General features: G+C 39.3%; 1 protein-coding gene across 1 annotated transcript in view; it reads left to right on the forward strand.

Annotated features, from left to right (window-relative positions):
* fras1 (Fraser extracellular matrix complex subunit 1) overlaps positions 1–19,545 on the forward strand; it is a 313,566-nt gene that overhangs the window by 270,205 nt on the left and 23,816 nt on the right. The window contains exons 44-50 of the mRNA XM_088076327.1: positions 181–369; positions 1,187–1,306; positions 4,072–4,251; positions 9,192–9,316; positions 13,840–13,980; positions 15,101–15,328; positions 18,225–18,338. Coding sequence (XP_087932453.1) covers positions 181–369; positions 1,187–1,306; positions 4,072–4,251; positions 9,192–9,316; positions 13,840–13,980; positions 15,101–15,328; positions 18,225–18,338 — 1,097 coding nt within the window. The remainder of the gene's footprint in view (positions 1–180; positions 370–1,186; positions 1,307–4,071; positions 4,252–9,191; positions 9,317–13,839; positions 13,981–15,100; positions 15,329–18,224; positions 18,339–19,545) is intronic.

Here is a 19,545-nt window from a genome sequence, read left to right on the forward strand (position 1 = left end):
ACTTATTTCTTGTTCATTTTTGTGGGTATTTCTTACCACGTTTCTGAAAGAAATCCAGCCAATTTGCTCAGGTTTCACAGGATTAATACAAGGTCTCAGCAGAGTCATAGAGAGTGAGAAAAGTGGTAAATTAAGCTTTCAGGAGGAGATAAAGACACAGAGTGCTCTGAATTGTTTCAGGATCTTCGTCTAAGATCACAGAGCAGAACCTGAAGGGTACGGACATCGACTCAGACAGCCTGAAGCTCCGGTACGTCCTGACCAAAGACATTCAGGCCGGAAAACTCCAGCTCAGCAAGAGCGGACGTGTGGAGAAGATTTCTGTTAAAGGTCCCGTTCAGAGCTTCACTCAGGACGACGTCAACAAAGGTTTGTTTATCTCGTCTTCTGTCTTTCTCCAACTTTTCTAAAGAAGCTCCACACTCTTCTCTCTTATTTGTACAGATGTAACCACTGAGAAAGTCTGGCTTTCTATTTTGTGAGATTTTTGTGTGATTTACTCACCATATTTCACTAGAGAGGTCATGTGACAATATTAGTCCCATGCAAAGCGGTATCTTGGTGATTCAGGATTGTTGGGAAAGTTTTCTGCACGGTGGGGTTTTGTTTTTTCCATGCCTGTTTTTGGCTCATTAATTATGTAGGTTGTGTTGACAGTTATAAAGTTTGATAGCATTTTGGATGCAAATTTAGAAGTTATGCAACACTACAAGCAGACATAACATACACCACATTTTTGGTTTGTCATTTCTTTTCAAAATGCATCACCAGCGACCCTTTAAGCGACCAAATATGTGCTCAACTTGGATGCACTGTTCAAGCAGGCGTTTTAGGTTGCCCTTGGTGTCCCACTCTCTTACTCAGTCTTGACATCATATCTGGGTGATAATAAATTTGAGAAAAATACACTTTTTCTCACTCGATACAATATAATACACTTTATTGTATTACACTTTCGATGCACTTTATTCTCCAATCGTTTAATTTAATACGATACGATACGATACGATACGATACGATACACTAGACTCTATTGTCCCTGCTTTAATGAACGTAAAAGATGTTTGAAGAGATTTTTACATCTTAACTTGATTATTAAAATGCATTGATTCTCCCCAGCAGTTCATTTGACGTATGGAGCTGACGTAAAAACAACGCTAAGTTGACGATGTGTACTTGTTTACAGGCCTGCTGCAGTACAGCCATGAGAAAGGGGAGAGGGGAGGCAGCCTGTCGTTCAAGTTCAACCTGGTTGATCCAGAGGGCAACAAACTGATCGACCAGTCCTTCTTCATCAGTGTGCTCGGTAGGGTTTCCTCCATCCTCTGTTAACCTTCAGCGCTCAAATCAAGGCTCAAGTGTTCCTTCATTTGGTGGAGAGAGGGAGGCAATTACTGCAGATTTATCCCTTTGTCCTGCATGCTTGCTGATGTGCACTGCACTGTGCACACACCCTGCATGTGAATTGTGTCCAGCCACCTTTTGTACAAGCCACTGTTGTTGAATAGCTTTATTTCATAGATAATAGGGCACCACAGAGTGTGGAGAGATTTTTAAAAAAGGACTCAAAACATTACTTTTTAGCAGAACTTATGACTTTTAGGTGACTTCTTGCTGGTTGCTCTACTTGCTTTAATGCTCTTATTTTTTATGACTTTTAAATATGCTTTTATTTTGGGGTTTTTTTTGTTTTTATGTTAATGCTTTTATCTTGTAGAGATTTGTTCCAAATGTGAAGTGCATTACAAATCTATTATTATTATTTGTAGTAGTAGTAGTAGTAGTATTATAATTTGCCTCCTTTCACGCTGAAGCTGTCTTATCAAATAAAGGAAAAAAGCCCAAAAATAATTTTAAAGGCAAATTTACAAGGCTTCCTTTAGAGGCAACATATAAATAAGGCAGCATACCAAACAATAATGCTGACCTAAGGCCAGTCAATTAAACGAGAGAAACAATTACAAAAAAAAAACCCTAAAAATAATAATAACCCATACTAATGGGAGAAAACATAATTCCAAGAATAAAAGAAGTAAACACAGAAATAGTATAATAACAATAGTAATAGTAATAATATAATTAAACACAATCAAGACAGAACAAAATAATAAATTAAAAGACAAACTACAAACAGATGAATTAAAATAGATAACATTACATAAAAGCAAGTCTTAAAAAATGAGTTGGTGTTGGTATAGACAAATAAATATGTTTTTTTCTTAATATGTACGTTTATATTTGAAAATTTCAGGGCTGCTTTTTTGGGAATGCCAATGCAATCCTCTACATCATCAAACTTCAGTGTCTCTTATCCAGCTGGGTAGTTTCTCATGTCGCCTGTGACGCCTAAAAACACCAAACTTTATGTTTCCACTCACTTCCTTCTGGGGACTCAGCCAAACCTTTGCAGCGGTTCTTCTAATGCTGCTGCTGGCGACTGAAGGATCGTCAGTCCCTCACGATTGAACAGCATCCTGATTCTCTCATATCTTTCCCAGCTCACGTTTTCTGTATTATTCCCTCACTTTTTTTATGACTTTTTTTCTCGGTTCTGCTCCCTCAGATGTGACGACTGTGGAGCTCTCTGTTCATATCTCTTCCTACCACGCTGCCCTCTGATTACTTCCCTGTGCTTCTCTCAATCTTTCCTAATCCGTTTGTCCAAATCTCCCACACTGATATCCCTCTTTCACACCTCCTGATATGCTTTACTTCCTCCTTTGCCGTCACCCAATTTAAACTTTTTCCAGTTTTGGACTTGTAGTTGTGCCGTTCCTCCATTTCTCCAGCTCCCAATGAACCCCTCTGCTCCACTCAGGGCCGGCTGTAGCCATTTTGGTGCCCTAGGAAAGATGGGATTGGAAATACTAATACTAACTAATTATGACATCATTGCAGTGTATCAGAGACATTCACAGTGTAAATCCTGCTGGTGTCTGCCGTCTGATCTGCAGCTGGACTCAAACATGAGCAAATCCAGACTGTTACTCCACTGCATCAAGTCTGTTCATTCTACTTCAATTTGACAATGAACTACATTTAACAGTAATACAACAACAACAACAACAACAACAACAACATGAACAACAATAATAATGAAAACAGCAGCTACTCGGAGACCACACATTATTGTCTAAATGTCCCCACTTCAGAGAGATGTGTAGATGCAGATTAGACGTTTCTTCTCCAGCAGCTGCTGGGAGCTTCTGCTAAAGACACCTGATTCATCTGGACACTTATGGAGGACATTAACCGATTACTGCACAAGCAAAGACATGAACCTGCAGCAGACAGTGTATAACAAACACCTGCTGAGACACCTGTCAGACAATGAGAGCGGAGCGGACACCGGTGGAGACACCTGCGGACAATGAGAGCAAAGCGGACATACGGAGACACCGGCGGGGATACTGGCGGGCAATGAGAGCGGAACGGACATTCTGAGACACCTCTCCGACAATCAGAGCAGAGCAGACATTCAGAGACATCGGCTGAAACACAGAAAATTGGCAGAAAATTACAGAGGAGCAGACACTGGCAGAGACACCGTCGGACAATGACAGCGGATCAGTCAGCATCAGTAACTCATCCCTGACTTTGTCTCTCAGTCCGCGGCGCCGTCAGGTCTCACGGTGCAGGCTGGTCAGCAGGTCAATGATGAGAAACAACAACATTATTTCTCTCTTTATTTGTTCATTTGTTATTTTCAAGGCAGAACATGAAGAAAGGGCACTAACAGGCGCAGCTAGTTATTATATTATTATCAGGGTTTTTGGGGTGGGTTTTTTGTAGCGCGACCAGCGTGCCCCTGCAGCGTGTGGCGCTCTAGGCGACCTCCTATATCGCCTATGCCAAGAGCCGGTCCTGGCTCCGCTTATCTTCTCTCCTTCCCCTCATCAGTCTCAGCTTCTTCCTCCTCTGCTGCTTCAGTGCATATTTCTCAGTTTTTACCAGGATGAAAAATCGACTCTCAATAGTTTTATCTCCTTTCGGATGAATTGTTTTCATAAACTCAGGAAAGGCCACTGTGCTTTTACTCATAAATCTTTTCTTCCTTCTTCTCTCCTCCAGAGGACCGTCTTCCTCCGTCTGTGGTGGTGAACAAAGGTCTGGTGCTGGACGAGAACACGATGAAGAAGCTGACCACGCTGCAGCTGTCGGCCAGCGACCAGGACAGCGAACCAGGCGAGCTCATCTACCGCGTCACCAAACAGACGAGCCTGGGTCACCTGGAGCACGCCGCCAGCCCAGGTAACAACACCGGATCTGTGTTTTAGGTTTCAGAACTGAAAGCTCCTTATCTGTGCATCACCAGAGCTCTGAATGTGGCAACAGAACCCTGAAGCCAAAAGTGATAATAATAGTAATACTAATAATATAAAATAATCATAAAGTTTATTTATATTGCACTTGCTGTACACTTAAAATGTACTAATGCACTAAAAAAATGTAAGACAAGCAAAAAATAAAACAGAAGAAAACATTTAAAATCAGTGGTTGAAAATAAAATCAAAACATAGACTTGGGTGCAATTTCAAGTACAATATATTTATAAAACAATCTATGATGAAGAGACTATGGGAATGCCTTTCGATAAAAATACGTTTTTAAAAGTGATTTAAAGAGAAGTCTCTGAAAAGCTCAGAGAAAAATGAATATTTGAAGAAACTCCATCTGCTAATCAAGATTATGTGATAAGATAGACATCATTTAATTGCAATTACACCAAAACTGTGTATTAAACACTGCAGCATTTTTACTCTTCAATATTTTTTATTCAATATTAAAATAAAATATACAGTATAAAGACCTACAATTAAGACACAATTAATGAAAACCACAAAACAAGACCATTATTATCTCAGCATTTTTAAAAAAGACAAAAAATATAAATATATATATGAGACAGTGGTAATATTGATAACATACCCTCAGTATATTACAGTGCTAACAGTGAGTTATTGAATTGATCATCACCCTCAGAACACATCTACCAAGCTCAAGGACGACATTATTATGTACCGAAGGAAAGAGTTGTGTGCTGTTTATTGACCGAAAATGATCTCCTATGAGAAACACTTCCCTCTGATAACCCCCTGACAATACTACAGCATGCAATATGCATTATTCAACAACATTTAAAGACACTGAAAAATCTATTTAAGCTGTAGATGTGTAAAGTGGGGAATTATCAGAACAGCGAATATAATATTTTGGCTGATTGTCACCTTTGAAAGGAGAGATTGCAAGTTAGACAGCCTTGTGTGTGTGTGTGTGTGTGTGTGTGTGTGTGTGTGTGTGTGTGTGTGTGTGTGTGTGTGTGTGTGTGTGTGTGTGTTAGTGCAGGGGTGGGGGGAGTCTGTTGATGAGTCTAATGGATTTGCTGCAAACTCATATACCATTAATCCGTATACAGAAAGGTTCAATCTGTCTTTGATAATTAACTGTACCCACACACACAGTGAGGGAAGAGTAATGAACCTTGCTTCACTTCTTCTCCAGTTCATCTCTAATGTATTTCAGCTGCCCACAACTGAACAGACACACTTATGCACTGTGTTTTTCACTCTTATTTTACACACACACACACACAGATAATGCACACAGAATTCAGCCTTAAATCTAGTGTGTGTTCAGTGTATTCCCAAACTCTTGAAATCCGATAATGTCATAAATTTACATTTCCTCAGCATTAAAATCACAATTTTATATCCACATTGAAACAAAGAAAATCAAGGTTCAAGGTAAGTTTATTGCTCAGTTAATGTGTACACGTGAAAATAACGAAACTAGTCACTCATCTACAGCAGTGCACAAAAGAGTACACAAAATGCTGAATACATTACTCATAAATAATATACCTGATACTCATGTCTAAAAACTCTCCTTTATGTCACTTTAAACAGTTTTATGCAAAAAAAAAAAAAATTGTTCAATCACAAAGAGGTGATTATTTGCTTCCTTGCTGTTGAACAATCCTGGCCTGGCTGAATGGATTCCCCACATCGCTGAACGCTCTCGCAGCATGCTAATTAGCTGGATGTTAACTCCGCTCTCCGATCTTCGAGCATCAGTTCACCTCAGAGCCGCAGAGCAGCTCGGGATAATTACCGCTCGCCATTCAGCCGGCCTGTCGTTCCACGCTAACACGCACAGCTAGCTGCTCACTGCTCCTGTGGGATCGCTCGTCAGCCTACGAGGAGTGTCAAGGTAACGGCACAGAGACGGGAGCGCCCACCTTCAAAGCCAAAGTCTTCAAAAGCCAAATGAACTGGCTGAGGTTATGAACTCTCTCTCACATAAAGTACCTGTCAAAAGGCACCTGACGCACTAATCAGTGAAGACTGTAACTCACCGCCTCGCCTCGAATTGCAGCTTTTGTTATGCAACAGTGAAGCTGCATGGTTTGACTTAAATCTCAGAATTACCGTTTTTATGAAATTGAGACAAAATATTGAAGGCAATTCAAGCAGTGCCATCCTAAATTTAGACTGAAATCATCTGACAGTGAGCTCCCGATTAGTTATCAATCTACTGCAAAAACGTCTGCTCTAAAAACAAGAAGAAAAAAGCAATAAGAACGGGAAAATATTACTTAAAATTAGCTAAATGTCTGCCAACAGAACAGGAAAATTTCTCTTAACAAGACTTTTTGTACCAAGTAAAATGAGCTCATCTCAAAAAGCTACAGATATCTGAAAACTAGTGCAGCCAGACTTAAAACAAGCGCATCCTTATAGATACAGGATTTGAGAGTAAAAAAAGCAAATACTAGCACCAGTTTCTTAGAATAAGGTTAAATGTTTTGGAACTGTATCTTAAAAACCAGCACAGCTGCACTACAGAAAAAAAGCTGCAAAACGACACAACAGCTTGAAACAAATCATAAAATTGGCCCCAAAAAACAAGAATATATTACCTTGCTTAAAGATATTTCATCTTACTTAGATGTCAGTTTTTGCAGTGTATCAATCATTTTTTTCTTGTTTCTTCTTCTTTTCTCTGTTTTTTGTTTTCTGCATTATTGTCCATAAAACAATGCATCTGAAGTTCACAGTGCATCAAAAGTGTTGTATTATATTATGAGACTTCTGAGGCATTATTTTATTTTAAAGAAAGCGATGATGCCCAACCAAGTGAGAGCAGCAACCAATGATAATGTTTTGTCAGATTTAGGCAAAGGAAGGCTTCAGAGTGTTAGAAGTCAAGTTAAAAATTGGCCTTTATGTCTTCAGAAGGGGAAAAAAAAAGGTCTGGGTGCTCTTTAGCAGTTAAGAAGCAACAAGTGTCACTGATTTTTCAAGGAAAACTATTATTTTTCCAACCACTAAGCCGTCACAATCACACTTGGGATTGCTTGCTTCAGAAAACATGCAGTTTTACAAATAAGAAATGATTTCAGGTAGTCAACTTAATTGTACAGCACCAAAACCATCGACCTGTTTCTGCACACGGTACATTTTTTTACCTTTTCTTTTTTCTTTGAGTAAGTTTTGACTAAATAACTTTTGAAGTGTTCTACTCTTTTGACTTTATTTGTGAAAATAAGAGCGACTCCAGCTGTGCTCATATCATAGAATTAAATCAGATCTGCACACAAAGCATTCAGTCTGTGTTTAATGATCTGGAAAAACAAAAACCTGCGATTTCCTGTCAAGACAAAGAGAAAGTACATTTCCATCTAATGTGATGAGACAAATAAGCAGGTATTTTCATCTCTGCCTGAGAATATTGCCTCTGTCTCCCCGTGTGTCTGTCCTGATTATGGTGATGTATAAACTTCCAGCTGGGGAATAGCTGACACGAGCGAGGACGACCGCAGACTTCAGAGCGTTTCGCTGTGTCAAAAGTTGACATGAAGAAGATTGATGTTGATAAGCTTCTATTTCCATTTCCTAAGGTCCTCGGTGACATGTTGAATGAGTGATTGCTCCCTGTGTTATACTTGACCCGCGTCATTATTGTTGTTTTTTAGGCTTTAAATTCTTCCCTGGTGCGCAGCAAAATAACTTTTCACCCATCCCGTCTGCTTAGGGAAATAACTTTGATTCCATCACCGTGCTGCATTTTTATTACCTTCATATCAAAGTCACCGGCAGCATGAGAGGTCCGTTTATATATTTTTGAATATCCTTTCATATAATGGCAGGCCTGCAACGAACAGTAACTGCCTGATATAAAACATAACATGAGTTGATGGTAAAAAGCTTCGAATCACAGGGCTCACATTCTTTCATTTCTCTGCATAAAAGTCCATCGACACCCATCTGGATTTAATGTAGCAATTTATATGATAACATGTTTGATTTGTTTAACTGTCTGCTGTTGAAATGAAAATCAGAGATGAGAATCAGAAAATGAAAATTTGACTGAACGTCTGTCCATTCTCTATTTTATATTCATCATACATAACTGGTAAATGTCTCACACACTTTAAATATTAAATGTAACCATGAATATGTTTTGGTATAATACAAAAAGAAAAAGTATTGTCTCCTTGCTGAAAGCTTCTGCAAGTATCTTTACGCATCCAGCCATAACAAATCAGCAGAAATTGAACTCCTGTGATGCAAAATATGTTTTGGTTCTTTTTTTAGACAATTTCCTTTAGTTTCACGCAGAGTCGTGTTTGATCGTTGCAATCAAACCTGATTACGTTTCCCACTGAGCTTTAATCCGTGGAGGCGTCAGAGAGTGAGAAAGAGCCAGAGCCTCGTTAAAACGGTTTAACTTTAGTTTATCTGCTCATTAAAATGACAAAAGCCAACAAAGAGAAAGGGAACGCAGTGTGTGCTCGAAGACAAAATGGCAAAGGGGGGTCTGCTGCCAAAATATGAACGATAATAAAAAGTGTGATGACAAAGAGACACAAAAGCATTCAACAGAAGACAACTGACTCTGAAATTCAATACAGGAAAGACTGGTAGCAAAACAACAAAATGCATAAATAAGAAGTAACCCAAAGTGAGTGTGGCAGCATGTGCTGAAAGAGAAAGAGGGAAAGAAAGGATGTCCTAATAATGTTTTTGTGTTTATGTGTGTTTGTCTGCGTAAGTGTGTGTGTTCAGTGTTTGTGTGTAGTCTATATGTGTGACAGGATGTATTGCTGAGTATGTGGGTGTTCAAAAAAAGACAAAGTAATGATTTTTTTGCTCCAACTCGACTAACAACTATTCTTCTCCCCTTTCCAGGCACCAGAATAAACACGTTCACCCAGGCCGATCTGGCATCTCGCAGCATCCAGTACGTCCACACCAGTGAAGAAGAGAAGCATGCCGACCAGTTCTCCTTCACCGTGTCGGACGGGACAAATGAGGTAAATTAAGGCAGTCAGCACTGAAAAAGATAATGTATGTGGAAAACTTGTTAGGAGTGGTTTTTGTTTCAGTTTGGCCCAACAGTGTCAGAGCTCAAAAAGGTACCTTGTTTTCATGATACCTGATGGTACACTGTTACAAGTTTAGGAGCCTCGGGAAGAGACTGTGATCCTCCTGAATGTTTCAGCACAGATGCTGATGGAGAGAGTACAGGCCGTGATATTACAGTGATTTCCTAACCTTCTTGGCTTGTGACCCCTGAGAATTAACCAATGTCTGCTTATGAGCCGCCATCACAGGTTATGGTCATTTAGATTGGAAGTTTCCAGCTTTAATGAGACTTTCTCATTGAGACACGGGGTTTTACTCTCAAGAGAGACCTATTTCGGACAACGTAGAATAAAACAACATTTAGTTACAGACTAACAGATTTAGTACAGTATAAGCAACATTTAATTAAAAGTGAAGGGAAAAGCAGATTAAAAATATTAAAAGCAGGAACAAGTTTCCAAAGATTCTTTTCCAGTGACCTTAAAATAAGTTTAAAATCCCCTCATGGATCAAGCTGGCCAGTTTCAGATCCTGCTGTAGTGTGTTCAGGTTGAAGGGGCAGAGTAAGACAATGCCTTTTTGCCGAGCTGTGTACGTACTGAGGGAACACTGAAGATAATAAAGGCCTGGGAGCGTAGGCTATGACTGCACTGTTTGCGTGATATGTGACAAAATAAATATGCAGCAGTCCAAGGATAGATTTGTAAATGAAGTTATACCAATGCAAAAGTCTACTTTTGCATTGGTATAACTTACAAAGGACTAAAGACAGTGACTTTGCATAAGACTTAACATGTTAAATAGAAGTGAAAGGCATTGAATTTTAATTCTCGGGTTTTTCATCAGAAGAAAACCTAAAGAAGTAAAAATATTCAGTATTTTTACAAGAGTCTAAAACCTCCCTCAATATATTTACTTGTAACCCCTTAGGTTGGTCTTTGAAACTGTACATTATTGTATCATTCAGTTTTCTGAACTCATACATCACATACAGGTTATGAGTTGCAATTCTCATTATCAGGAGACAAAAAGTATGATCATTTCAGTTTATAATAGAAATAGTAGGGGACACAGTGAGGTACCTTGGGGAACGCCTTTACGCTTTAAGAGTTCATTAGCTCCTCCAGAAGTCTGACATATTAAATGCCAACACACACACACAGGAATGCACACACACACCCTTTGAGGCAAATATTTCTAATTTCTAACATCGACCACCCAAAGACGTGTTCTTCATTTTACTAAAATTTCTCAAGAGCTATGTTCAGGGCCTCAGGAAAATGGGTAGGTTATAACCCTAACCCACAACAGAAATAAAAAACAAACTGTAGCTTTTTTGTCCTTTAGATCTGCATGAGTTGTAGCCATGTGCAAAGTAAGTCTCCACAACGTAACCATTCCCCCGTCGCATATTAAAAAACTTAGAGTGAGACAACTTGGTTCAAAGAGGCAGATGGGCATGTACGTGATTCGTGCTTGAGCATCTTTTAACAATAACAAACCCCACTTGAGATGCCTGCGCCTCTCGGTTCTCATGATTATGAAGACAGGCAGTGTTCATCCTCCACATAAAAGGCCCTTCAGACTGATTTGTCATTGGCTTTTTTATTTTAAAACTCAGCTTTTTTTAGCCTGAAATAGTGACACAGGGTCAGTAAAAGTTTTCCGACCCATAGCACAGTAATTACCTTTCAATATAAAATAAAATATATAAAAAACTACATATCAAATCTAATGAACCCCAAGCTTTTTAAGTGGTGAGGAAGTGGCACTCCAGCCCCTCCAGCAGCCCCCCACCACCAGTTCGCTTCATGCATAAATCTGCCTTGCTAATCCAGACTAATGAGGACCACAAGGACTTGAGTAAACATGTGAAAAAGGTCATTTGGCCTTCACGCCCGGCTGGCTGCAGTGTGTGGAAGCTTTTGTGGCCTCTGTAGTGGTTAGCGTTTGTGAAGTGGTTTGGTGCTTTTGCTTTTGTTAACTCTGCTCTCTCCAGTTGGGAGGTTTGTTCAGTTTCTGTTAAAAAAGCAAGACATATTAATGACAAAGTGTTCTGCATTAACGTTAAGGGGTTTTTGCATTTAAAGTGTTACTAAAGCAGAATATTTTACTCGTGTGTGGTGAGATGGGATTGCTCAAGGCCATAACCGTATGCAGTTTCTGCTTTAACTGTATTTTGTGCTATTTGGGTGATGTCCTCAAGGTTAAATTTCCACCTGTGCATACTGTATAGAAAGTGACTTCACAGTTTACAGTTTTCTCACTTGACTGAAACCTATAACGTTAGTGGCATTTTTTTTTTGCCCATTCAGCACCATTCCCATCATCAGTGCTTTCATTGCAATAATCTGAAAATAATATTGCACATCATTGGTGTTCTGTGAAAACCACATACCTCAAAACATTTTTATAAGCAAATATAGGCAGCTTTGTGTATATTTTTGTAGCTGTGCATTTTTTCCAGATAACCCAATGAGTATTTTCCCCCATTTTTTCAAGTCTGTTTTAGAATAATACATACATGCTTATATGTATATTGCAAGAATTGTTGGTCACAGTAATCTTTCTTCTTTTTAATACTGGCTGTGGAGATCAGCTCTGAACAATTCCAATGACAGTGACGGGGTACAAAATCCAGCTTTCTTTCAGTGCAAAAATGCATTCAGCTGAAGTTAATATGAGGCTTCAGAGGTGAGAATACAAATCAAGTCGATATCCTCTGTTTACATATGGTGCATATGGAAATGTCAATATTGTTTCAAGACTTACCTAATTAAAGCTCGAGGAAGCAGTTTAATTTTCTCATCATTGGGCAAAAATCCCGTAATTAACTTTGTAATAAGGACACTAGACTTCTGCACCTCCATTTGGCTCTGTTTCCAGGCTTCAGAAGATCTAGTTCAGACAGCAGAATTTGATCACTCACAGGCCGTTTTTGGTGAAAGAATGAAATGTTTTCAGAAACATATTTTCGTGTACTGTTAACCTGTCAAATGAGAGCGTTGGCTCTCGACAGTGGGTGGTGCCTGGTGCTTTGCTCGACAGTTTCCTGGCAGCTAGGTCACATTTTCTCATTTTAAACAGTACACTAAAGTATGTTTCTGAAAATCTTTGATGCAAGAAATGCATTTAACTGCCTCTAATGGCGTTTGCTAGAATCTACTGCAACTCACAGAAAACTACCAATCAGAGCCGAGGAGTCTGTAAAGCAGCTGTTAATCATGTCAGTCACTGCTGGTGAACTGCAGTCAAACTGTAAAACAAGGCACAGTCTGCGACCTAGCCATCAAACTTTATTATTTTACAGCCAAACAGTACACTAAAAATGTCTCTAAAAACATTCAAGGCAAGAAATAAGCAATGCAGTAACAGATTAGCGGTGCCTGGTTTTACAGTTTGGACACAGTTCACGAGCAGTGACTGACATGATTAACAGCTGCTTTACAGACTCCTCGGCTCTGATTGGTCATCAGTGGCGATTCAAGGCATTTCTCACCTCAAATGTTTTCAGAAAAATACATTTAGTGTACTGTTAAGCTGTAAAATTAGAAAGTGTGTGACCTGGCTGGATGTTGTAGGCAGTCGGGTAAAGCACCAAGCCTACTGCCTAATGCAGGGTTTCTCATTTTACAGCTAAACGGTATACTAAAACGCATGTCTTAAAACATCTGAGGTGAGAAATAGGCAATGCAGTAATATAATCTTTATTCATATTTGATCAGCACTCCCTAGTTTGACAGTCACAGTTCACAAGCACAGACTGATATGACTGACAGCTGCATTAGAGACTCCTCAGCTCTGATTGCTTGTATTTGTGATTTTTGCAAATGCTGTTTGGAGGACAGTGAGGTGGCAGAAAAGCTATCTGCCTCATGTCCTTCTGTCAGGATATGGTGACAGTTATAAATAGCTTTTTGTCATTTGCTAAAAACATTATCTACTGTAACTTAAAGAAGCAGAAGTCAACCTGTAAAGAGGCACTACATTTTTCAGTTTTTATGCAAGTGTCTCATTTCCATTGGTTTGTGACAAGTGTAATCCTAAACAGAAGTCTTTGATGCACAAGTAATATTTCCTGGTGAATGAAATGAGTCATGTTGCCTTAGAGAGGTGGACAAAACAAGACTTCATGCATTAAACATTTTGAGAACACATCTGCTAGTCCCGTGCCTGATGAACATTTAGTTCTACAAAACAGTTTCACATTAATAACTAACTTAACTTAACTAACTTAAACAGATTTTTTTTTTTTTTTTTTCTTGCCACACAATGCTACCAGCACGTGTGGGGAATCTTGAGTCATTTTGTCAGAAAAAAAGTTCATCTCGAAATTATTTTTGTGATATAACCACTGTGCAGTTAGAAAAAGGTGAGAAAATGAAATGAACCCAGGAATACTTGTGATAGCAGTTTGTTAAGAGTTACACATCTGCATTGCTTCATATTGTCCTTTGCACGTCGTCTCCAGGTCGCCCAAACGTTTTACATCACCATCAAGCCGGTGGACGACTCCCTGCCTCTGCTCCAGGTTCCTGGCATGAGGGTCCAGGAAGGAGTTAGAAAGACCATCACTGAGTTTGAGCTGAAAGCCACTGATGCAGACACCGAGGTAGGACACACAAATCCCGGAAAATCTTCAACATTACTTATTTAATTATTTCACCAATTTAGAAAAAAGCATGACCTCCAAATAATAGTTGGTGATCAGCAGCTAAGCTGGCCACACTAAGCTGTGTAAGCTGTTGTTTAGAGAGCCGACTGTTCTCTACAGCTTTATTTTCTCTGGCAGCAACATCACAAAGACTATTTCCTCCTGCAGCCCCAGATACGCTTAGACTGTTAATCCAATAAATCTGCCATCTTCAGCATGCTCCAGGAGTTATTTTGTGATTATTGTAATTTCCTATGTTGGTGTGGATCTATCTCCTCTGAGCAACCTTGCCTACAACTACTGCAATTACAGATTTCACAGGGTGTCTTTTAACCCTTTGAAACCTGGGCAAACAGACTTGGTTTCTTTCAAAAACATGGGAACAAGGATTGAGCAACTGAAGATGAAAGGAGCCAGAAACTACAGAAAATTACCTGAAAATAAGCCCCCCCAAAAATGAATGACACTGAAATGAAATTAATTTTAAAAATACGTAATCACGATCATCTGTAAATGTTTCCTTAGCTTTTTAAAAATTAATTTTCAAAATCTAACAATTTTTGAACAATTTGCCCAGGGTTCAAATGTTTAACCCTCGTGTTGTCCTTGGGGTCATTCTGACCCTAAATTAAATCTTTTGCCATCAATATATGTTTTTATACTCACGTAAACAAGGTCTACTGGCCCTAAATTCCAAAAACAAGGGAAAAATGTGCGGTAATGGGTTGGACTGAAGTAAGATTAAAGGTGTAACACAGAATTGTGTATATGCTGTAAAGAGCAGTCTAACAAGGGCAGGGTCAGAATGACCTCAGAGGACAAAAGCTGTATGAGAAACAGAAAAACATTACGAAGAGATACTTTTAAAAGGTGTCTGAACGCAGCCCAAGAAAAGTGATGCTGATCCAGGTCTCAGAGGTTTAAAATTCATTAAGTAGCTTAATTATTCAGCTGTTGTATGTATTTGTTATGTTCTTCTTCTTGTCCCGTGGTTATAATGGTAAACAATGTTACATCCGCACCACCTCACTTTTCATCTTCTAACCTTTTTTTCTGCTGTAACACAAACTTTGTCCAGGCGGAGTCCATCATCTTCACCGTAGTCCAGGCTCCTCGTCACGGCACCATCGAGCGCACGAGCAACGGCCAGCACTACCGGCAGACCAGCAGCTTCACCATGGACGACATCTACCAGAACCGCATCAGCTACAACCACGACGGTTCCAACTCGCTCAAGGACCGCTTCACCTTCAGCGTGGCCGACGGCACCAACCTGCTCTTCATGGTGGAGGAGGGCGGCAAGGAGGTAACAGCGTGTGTGTGTGTGTGTGTGTGTGTGTGTGTGTGTGTGTGTGTGTGTGTGTGTGTGTGTGTGTGTGTAGTCATCGCTCTGACCTTTTAATGACAGGAGGGGTGAATCAGCAGTTTGTGTGTGTGCTGTTGTGGTTCCATCTTTGTGAGGACACAGTTGAGTTATAGACCCACAGAGTGACACTTTTGAAAAGAGAGGACATTTTTTTCAGTGAGGTCATTTTTAGAAAGGGTAGTCAACTTTTGAAAATAGAAATGCAACAGACTATAAAATTCTGCGATGTCGTGATTAAAATGTCTCAATACTGTTATAGGAATGTGACAAAAGTTATTTTTCTGGTAAAGTTGCATCATGTTTTCAGAAATGGTTAGGGATCAACATTCACACTAACCTGGGGCAGGTGTTCAGGTAAAATGAAGTTGTTTGAACATTAAGTCAAAAATAAATGCAACATCTAATGTAACAATATCAAAAAATAAACTGTATACAGTATCGCTGAAGCTGAGCTTTTCTGCCTGAGCCGTAAAAGCGTGAACAAGTCCGTCTCACCACCAAGCTTTGAACAGGTTATATTGGACTCTACGGAAGTTACTTCAGTGGTTGGGGATGTTGTTTTATATTAAGGCGTCTTGCTGCTACGCCAGAAAAAAAAAGATTATTATTATGTAACAATGTGAAAGGTTTCTAGGTATAACAAGATTTTTCTTCATGTTTTAATGGGATATTTTCATGTTCTTACGTCATACAAACGCCATAACAAGAAAGTGTACCATATATCTTGTTACAATGTGAAACATTTCATGTTAAAACATGATAATTTTTGTCATAGAACAAAATGTTTTATGTTATAATAGCTTTACATCATTTTAATGCAAAAGTCATGTTGACATTTAGAAATAAGGAAGAATATGGCTCATACCATGAGTTTTGGAATCATTGAATCCCTTTTAGAAAAGGGAAATATTTTTTGAAAATGTGGACAAATTTTTAAAGAAAAGCACATTTTGAAAAGGGATGACATATTTTTGACATGTTAAGGCTTTCTTGGAATGTGAGAAGAATTCTGGAGAATAAGGAAAGTACAGATATTTTGGGAAAATGAGGTTGTTTTGGAAAAATGAGGATGTTTTGGAAAATGAGGATGTTTTGGAAAAATGAGGATGTTTTGGAAAAATGAGGATGTTTTGAAGAAGTAGAAAACTGATGGAATCTTTCAACATTTTTGTAAACTGGACGTGTTTTCAGAAGTAAGGACATTTTTCCTGAAAACTATGACTCTATTTGTAGAATTTGTGGGCATGTTTGGAAGTTGAGGGGTTTTTTTTGGAAGTTGAAGCAGATTATCACATTAATATTACAATATTTAATGTGAGGCATGTTGGGTTAAAACTCAAAGAATACAGAAAAGTATAAATATTTAATCACAGTTCTACACAGCAGTACTTTTGTAATTTCTTTCTTCCTTGTCATGCCTCCTGTGCTTTGTTTTTCTGGGCTCGACTTTAAACCAGCGGTCTAGAATGCATTAAACAGGTGTCCTTACAAGTATAGAGGTCCAAACAGCTCTGTGTGTGTATGTGTGTGTGTGTGTGTGTGTGTGTGTGTGTGTGTGTGTGTGTGTGTGTGTGTGTGTGTGTGTGTGTGTGTGTGTGTGTGTGTGTGTGTTAATGTCAGCTTTATGGTGGTAGTTATGAGCAAGCCTCAGGGTGAATTGACTCCTCAGCTTGTCAATTTAGCCGTCCCTCTCTGCCGCCCTGCACCACCTGTCACTACAAATAGTCCATATGATTAAACTGAATGACAGCAGGCAGGTATTGATATCCCTGATCACACACACACACACACACGCTCCTCAGACTTGTGTTCATTATCTTACGATCACCTGGGGACTTTTGGCTCAGTGGTCACACGTGTTCTGCAGCTCAGAAGACGGTTTGTGGCATTCACGCTGCCGCTGTCTGAGGTGATTTCGTTCCCGCCGGAGCCGCCGTGTGATTAAATAATGCATGAGCTCCTTTTGGAAGAATGCATCCTTCAAATGGCGTGCGCCAAAGCTGGCCCTCACAGCAGCTGTGTGATGACTGGCTGCTCTGTCTGAATTCCCTCTTCCCTTTCAGTAACTTCTGGAGTAGTTTATCTAATTTGGTAATCGCAGTTTGAGAGGGGACAAATAAAATAACCAAGTTACAACCTGCAGTTTTCGCCACCGTGACGTTCAACCTGAATCCTCCTTCCTGTTTTAACAACTCATCCTAAACACAAAGCTGGAAGTGCTTCAGAAAAGTCTTTACATTATCTATATAACCAGGACACCATTTCTGTGAGCAGATGTTGCTGCTGATTTGTTTAACCCTTTGAAATCTAGAGTAACATCAGTTCTCCTGTGCTGCATTTGGACGCCTTTCACATGCGCCTTTGAAACTTGAGAAAATTGGCTTGATTTCTTCGAAAACATAGCTTGAGAGGCAACGAGCATCTTGGAAAGAAATATCCCACATAATGCAAGAAATTTGTTTAAAATAAAGAGAAATTAAATAAGATCATACCATTTTTTCCAGAAAAGGGGAAATGTTTATTATTAAAATTATTATTATTTTTATTGGGAGGTCGTTACCTCTTTTGTTCGTTTGTTTGTATTTTTTTCCTTTTTTTTCTTTCCTTTTTTCCCTAGATTTTGGGTAATTTTAACTCATAACTCAACATTTCATTCCCCTCTATTGTGTTGGAACTTAAAACTTTAATCTGAAGGACAGATATCTTAAAGTTTGGGCTATTTGCTTAGGCATTTTGATGTTTGGATGAACAGAAGATTTTGGCTCAAACAGTAAGAACCCAAACTTTTCGTGACTTATTTCCTTTCTTTCAAAAAACGTCTTCTTTGGCTCTCCAGATTGTGACGGCTGCCCCACAGAAGTTCAAGATCGACATTCTTCCAGTTGACGATGGCACGCCGCGTATCGTCACTAATCTGGGGCTGCAGTGGCTCGAGTACATGGACAACAAGGTACAACTCTTCCTCTTGACAAACTTGTGCAGACTCTATAGTCTTTGCTGTTTCATGGTGATGTTTAATAACCGTAAAGAGAACAATGAAACCATTAATGGAGGTAAAGTTTCTCTTTACCTTTTCAAATTGCCATCGTTGAGTTGCATTATATTGCAAATTACAACAGTCCCTTCCCCCTTATTGGTTTCCAATAGAAGACTGTGCTTTCACTGAACGCTTTAACAAAGACTCGCTATATTTCGGTGGCCATAAATTTGCTTTGCATGCCTTGATACATGCACACACAAGCTTGAAGGCTGACCTTGTTTTTGAGGGAGGGTCTTACAAGTCAAAACAAGTTTTATTGGTGCCTTTTGGAACAATTAAAGACAAATCATGAAAAAACTATCAAAAGATACAGAGTCCAGACCACAGTGAACACACAGTATCCCGGACAGTACAGCAGGCATTTGTAGTTCTCTAAAAGTATTTTTTATCAGATGTTATTGAATACAGTGTACGTGTCATTTCAAAACACAGTTATTCTGCATGTTTTGACAGCAGTCCGGCATGTCTGTCAGGGTAACGCTACTTTTAAACTTGTTGATTTTATAATATAAAGTAGAATAATGACCAAAACTCTGCAGTGCACAGCCGAACATTTAAAGTGAAACACAAAGTCAGTTAGATTTTCTGAAGTGAGCAGACAATATGTTATTGATACACTCTGAAAATTTTGAAAAAATGAGAAAATATGTTTATAATTACTCATGTGACTCGTGTATTTATCACACCTGTGAATACTCATGAAATTCTACTGTGAGTGAAAAGGTCAAGCGTCCAGAATACTGCGCTTTCTAAAATAACAGCGATTCTATGTTTCACACAAAAGTTGTGAATGAGCGGCAGGTCGTTACAGAGATGTGCTTCACAGTGCAAACGCAGCTCTGTGTCCTCTCTAACCAACAGTATCACAGTAAGGAACTGATGTGTTTGTGTGACTGACAGACGTGCACAGAGAAGCTGGTCACGGCTCACAGTCTGTAACTGACTTGCTCCCCCTGCTGGTTCAGACACCTCAGCACGATGCAACCGCCAGTTTCTACAGCGGACACTGTAAAAACGTCCCTGTGTTCATCCATCCTGCGTCTGTGCTGTGTTTGCTCTGCAGATAATTAACTCTTACATGTCTTATCACAGAGGGAAATTAGCACACAATTTAAAA

Source organism: Plectropomus leopardus, chromosome 4 (assembly GCF_026936395.1).
Source record: "Plectropomus leopardus strain MGB_pleo_1.0 chromosome 4, ASM2693639v1, whole genome shotgun sequence".
NCBI classification, from domain to species: Eukaryota; Metazoa; Chordata; class Actinopteri; order Perciformes; family Serranidae; genus Plectropomus; species Plectropomus leopardus.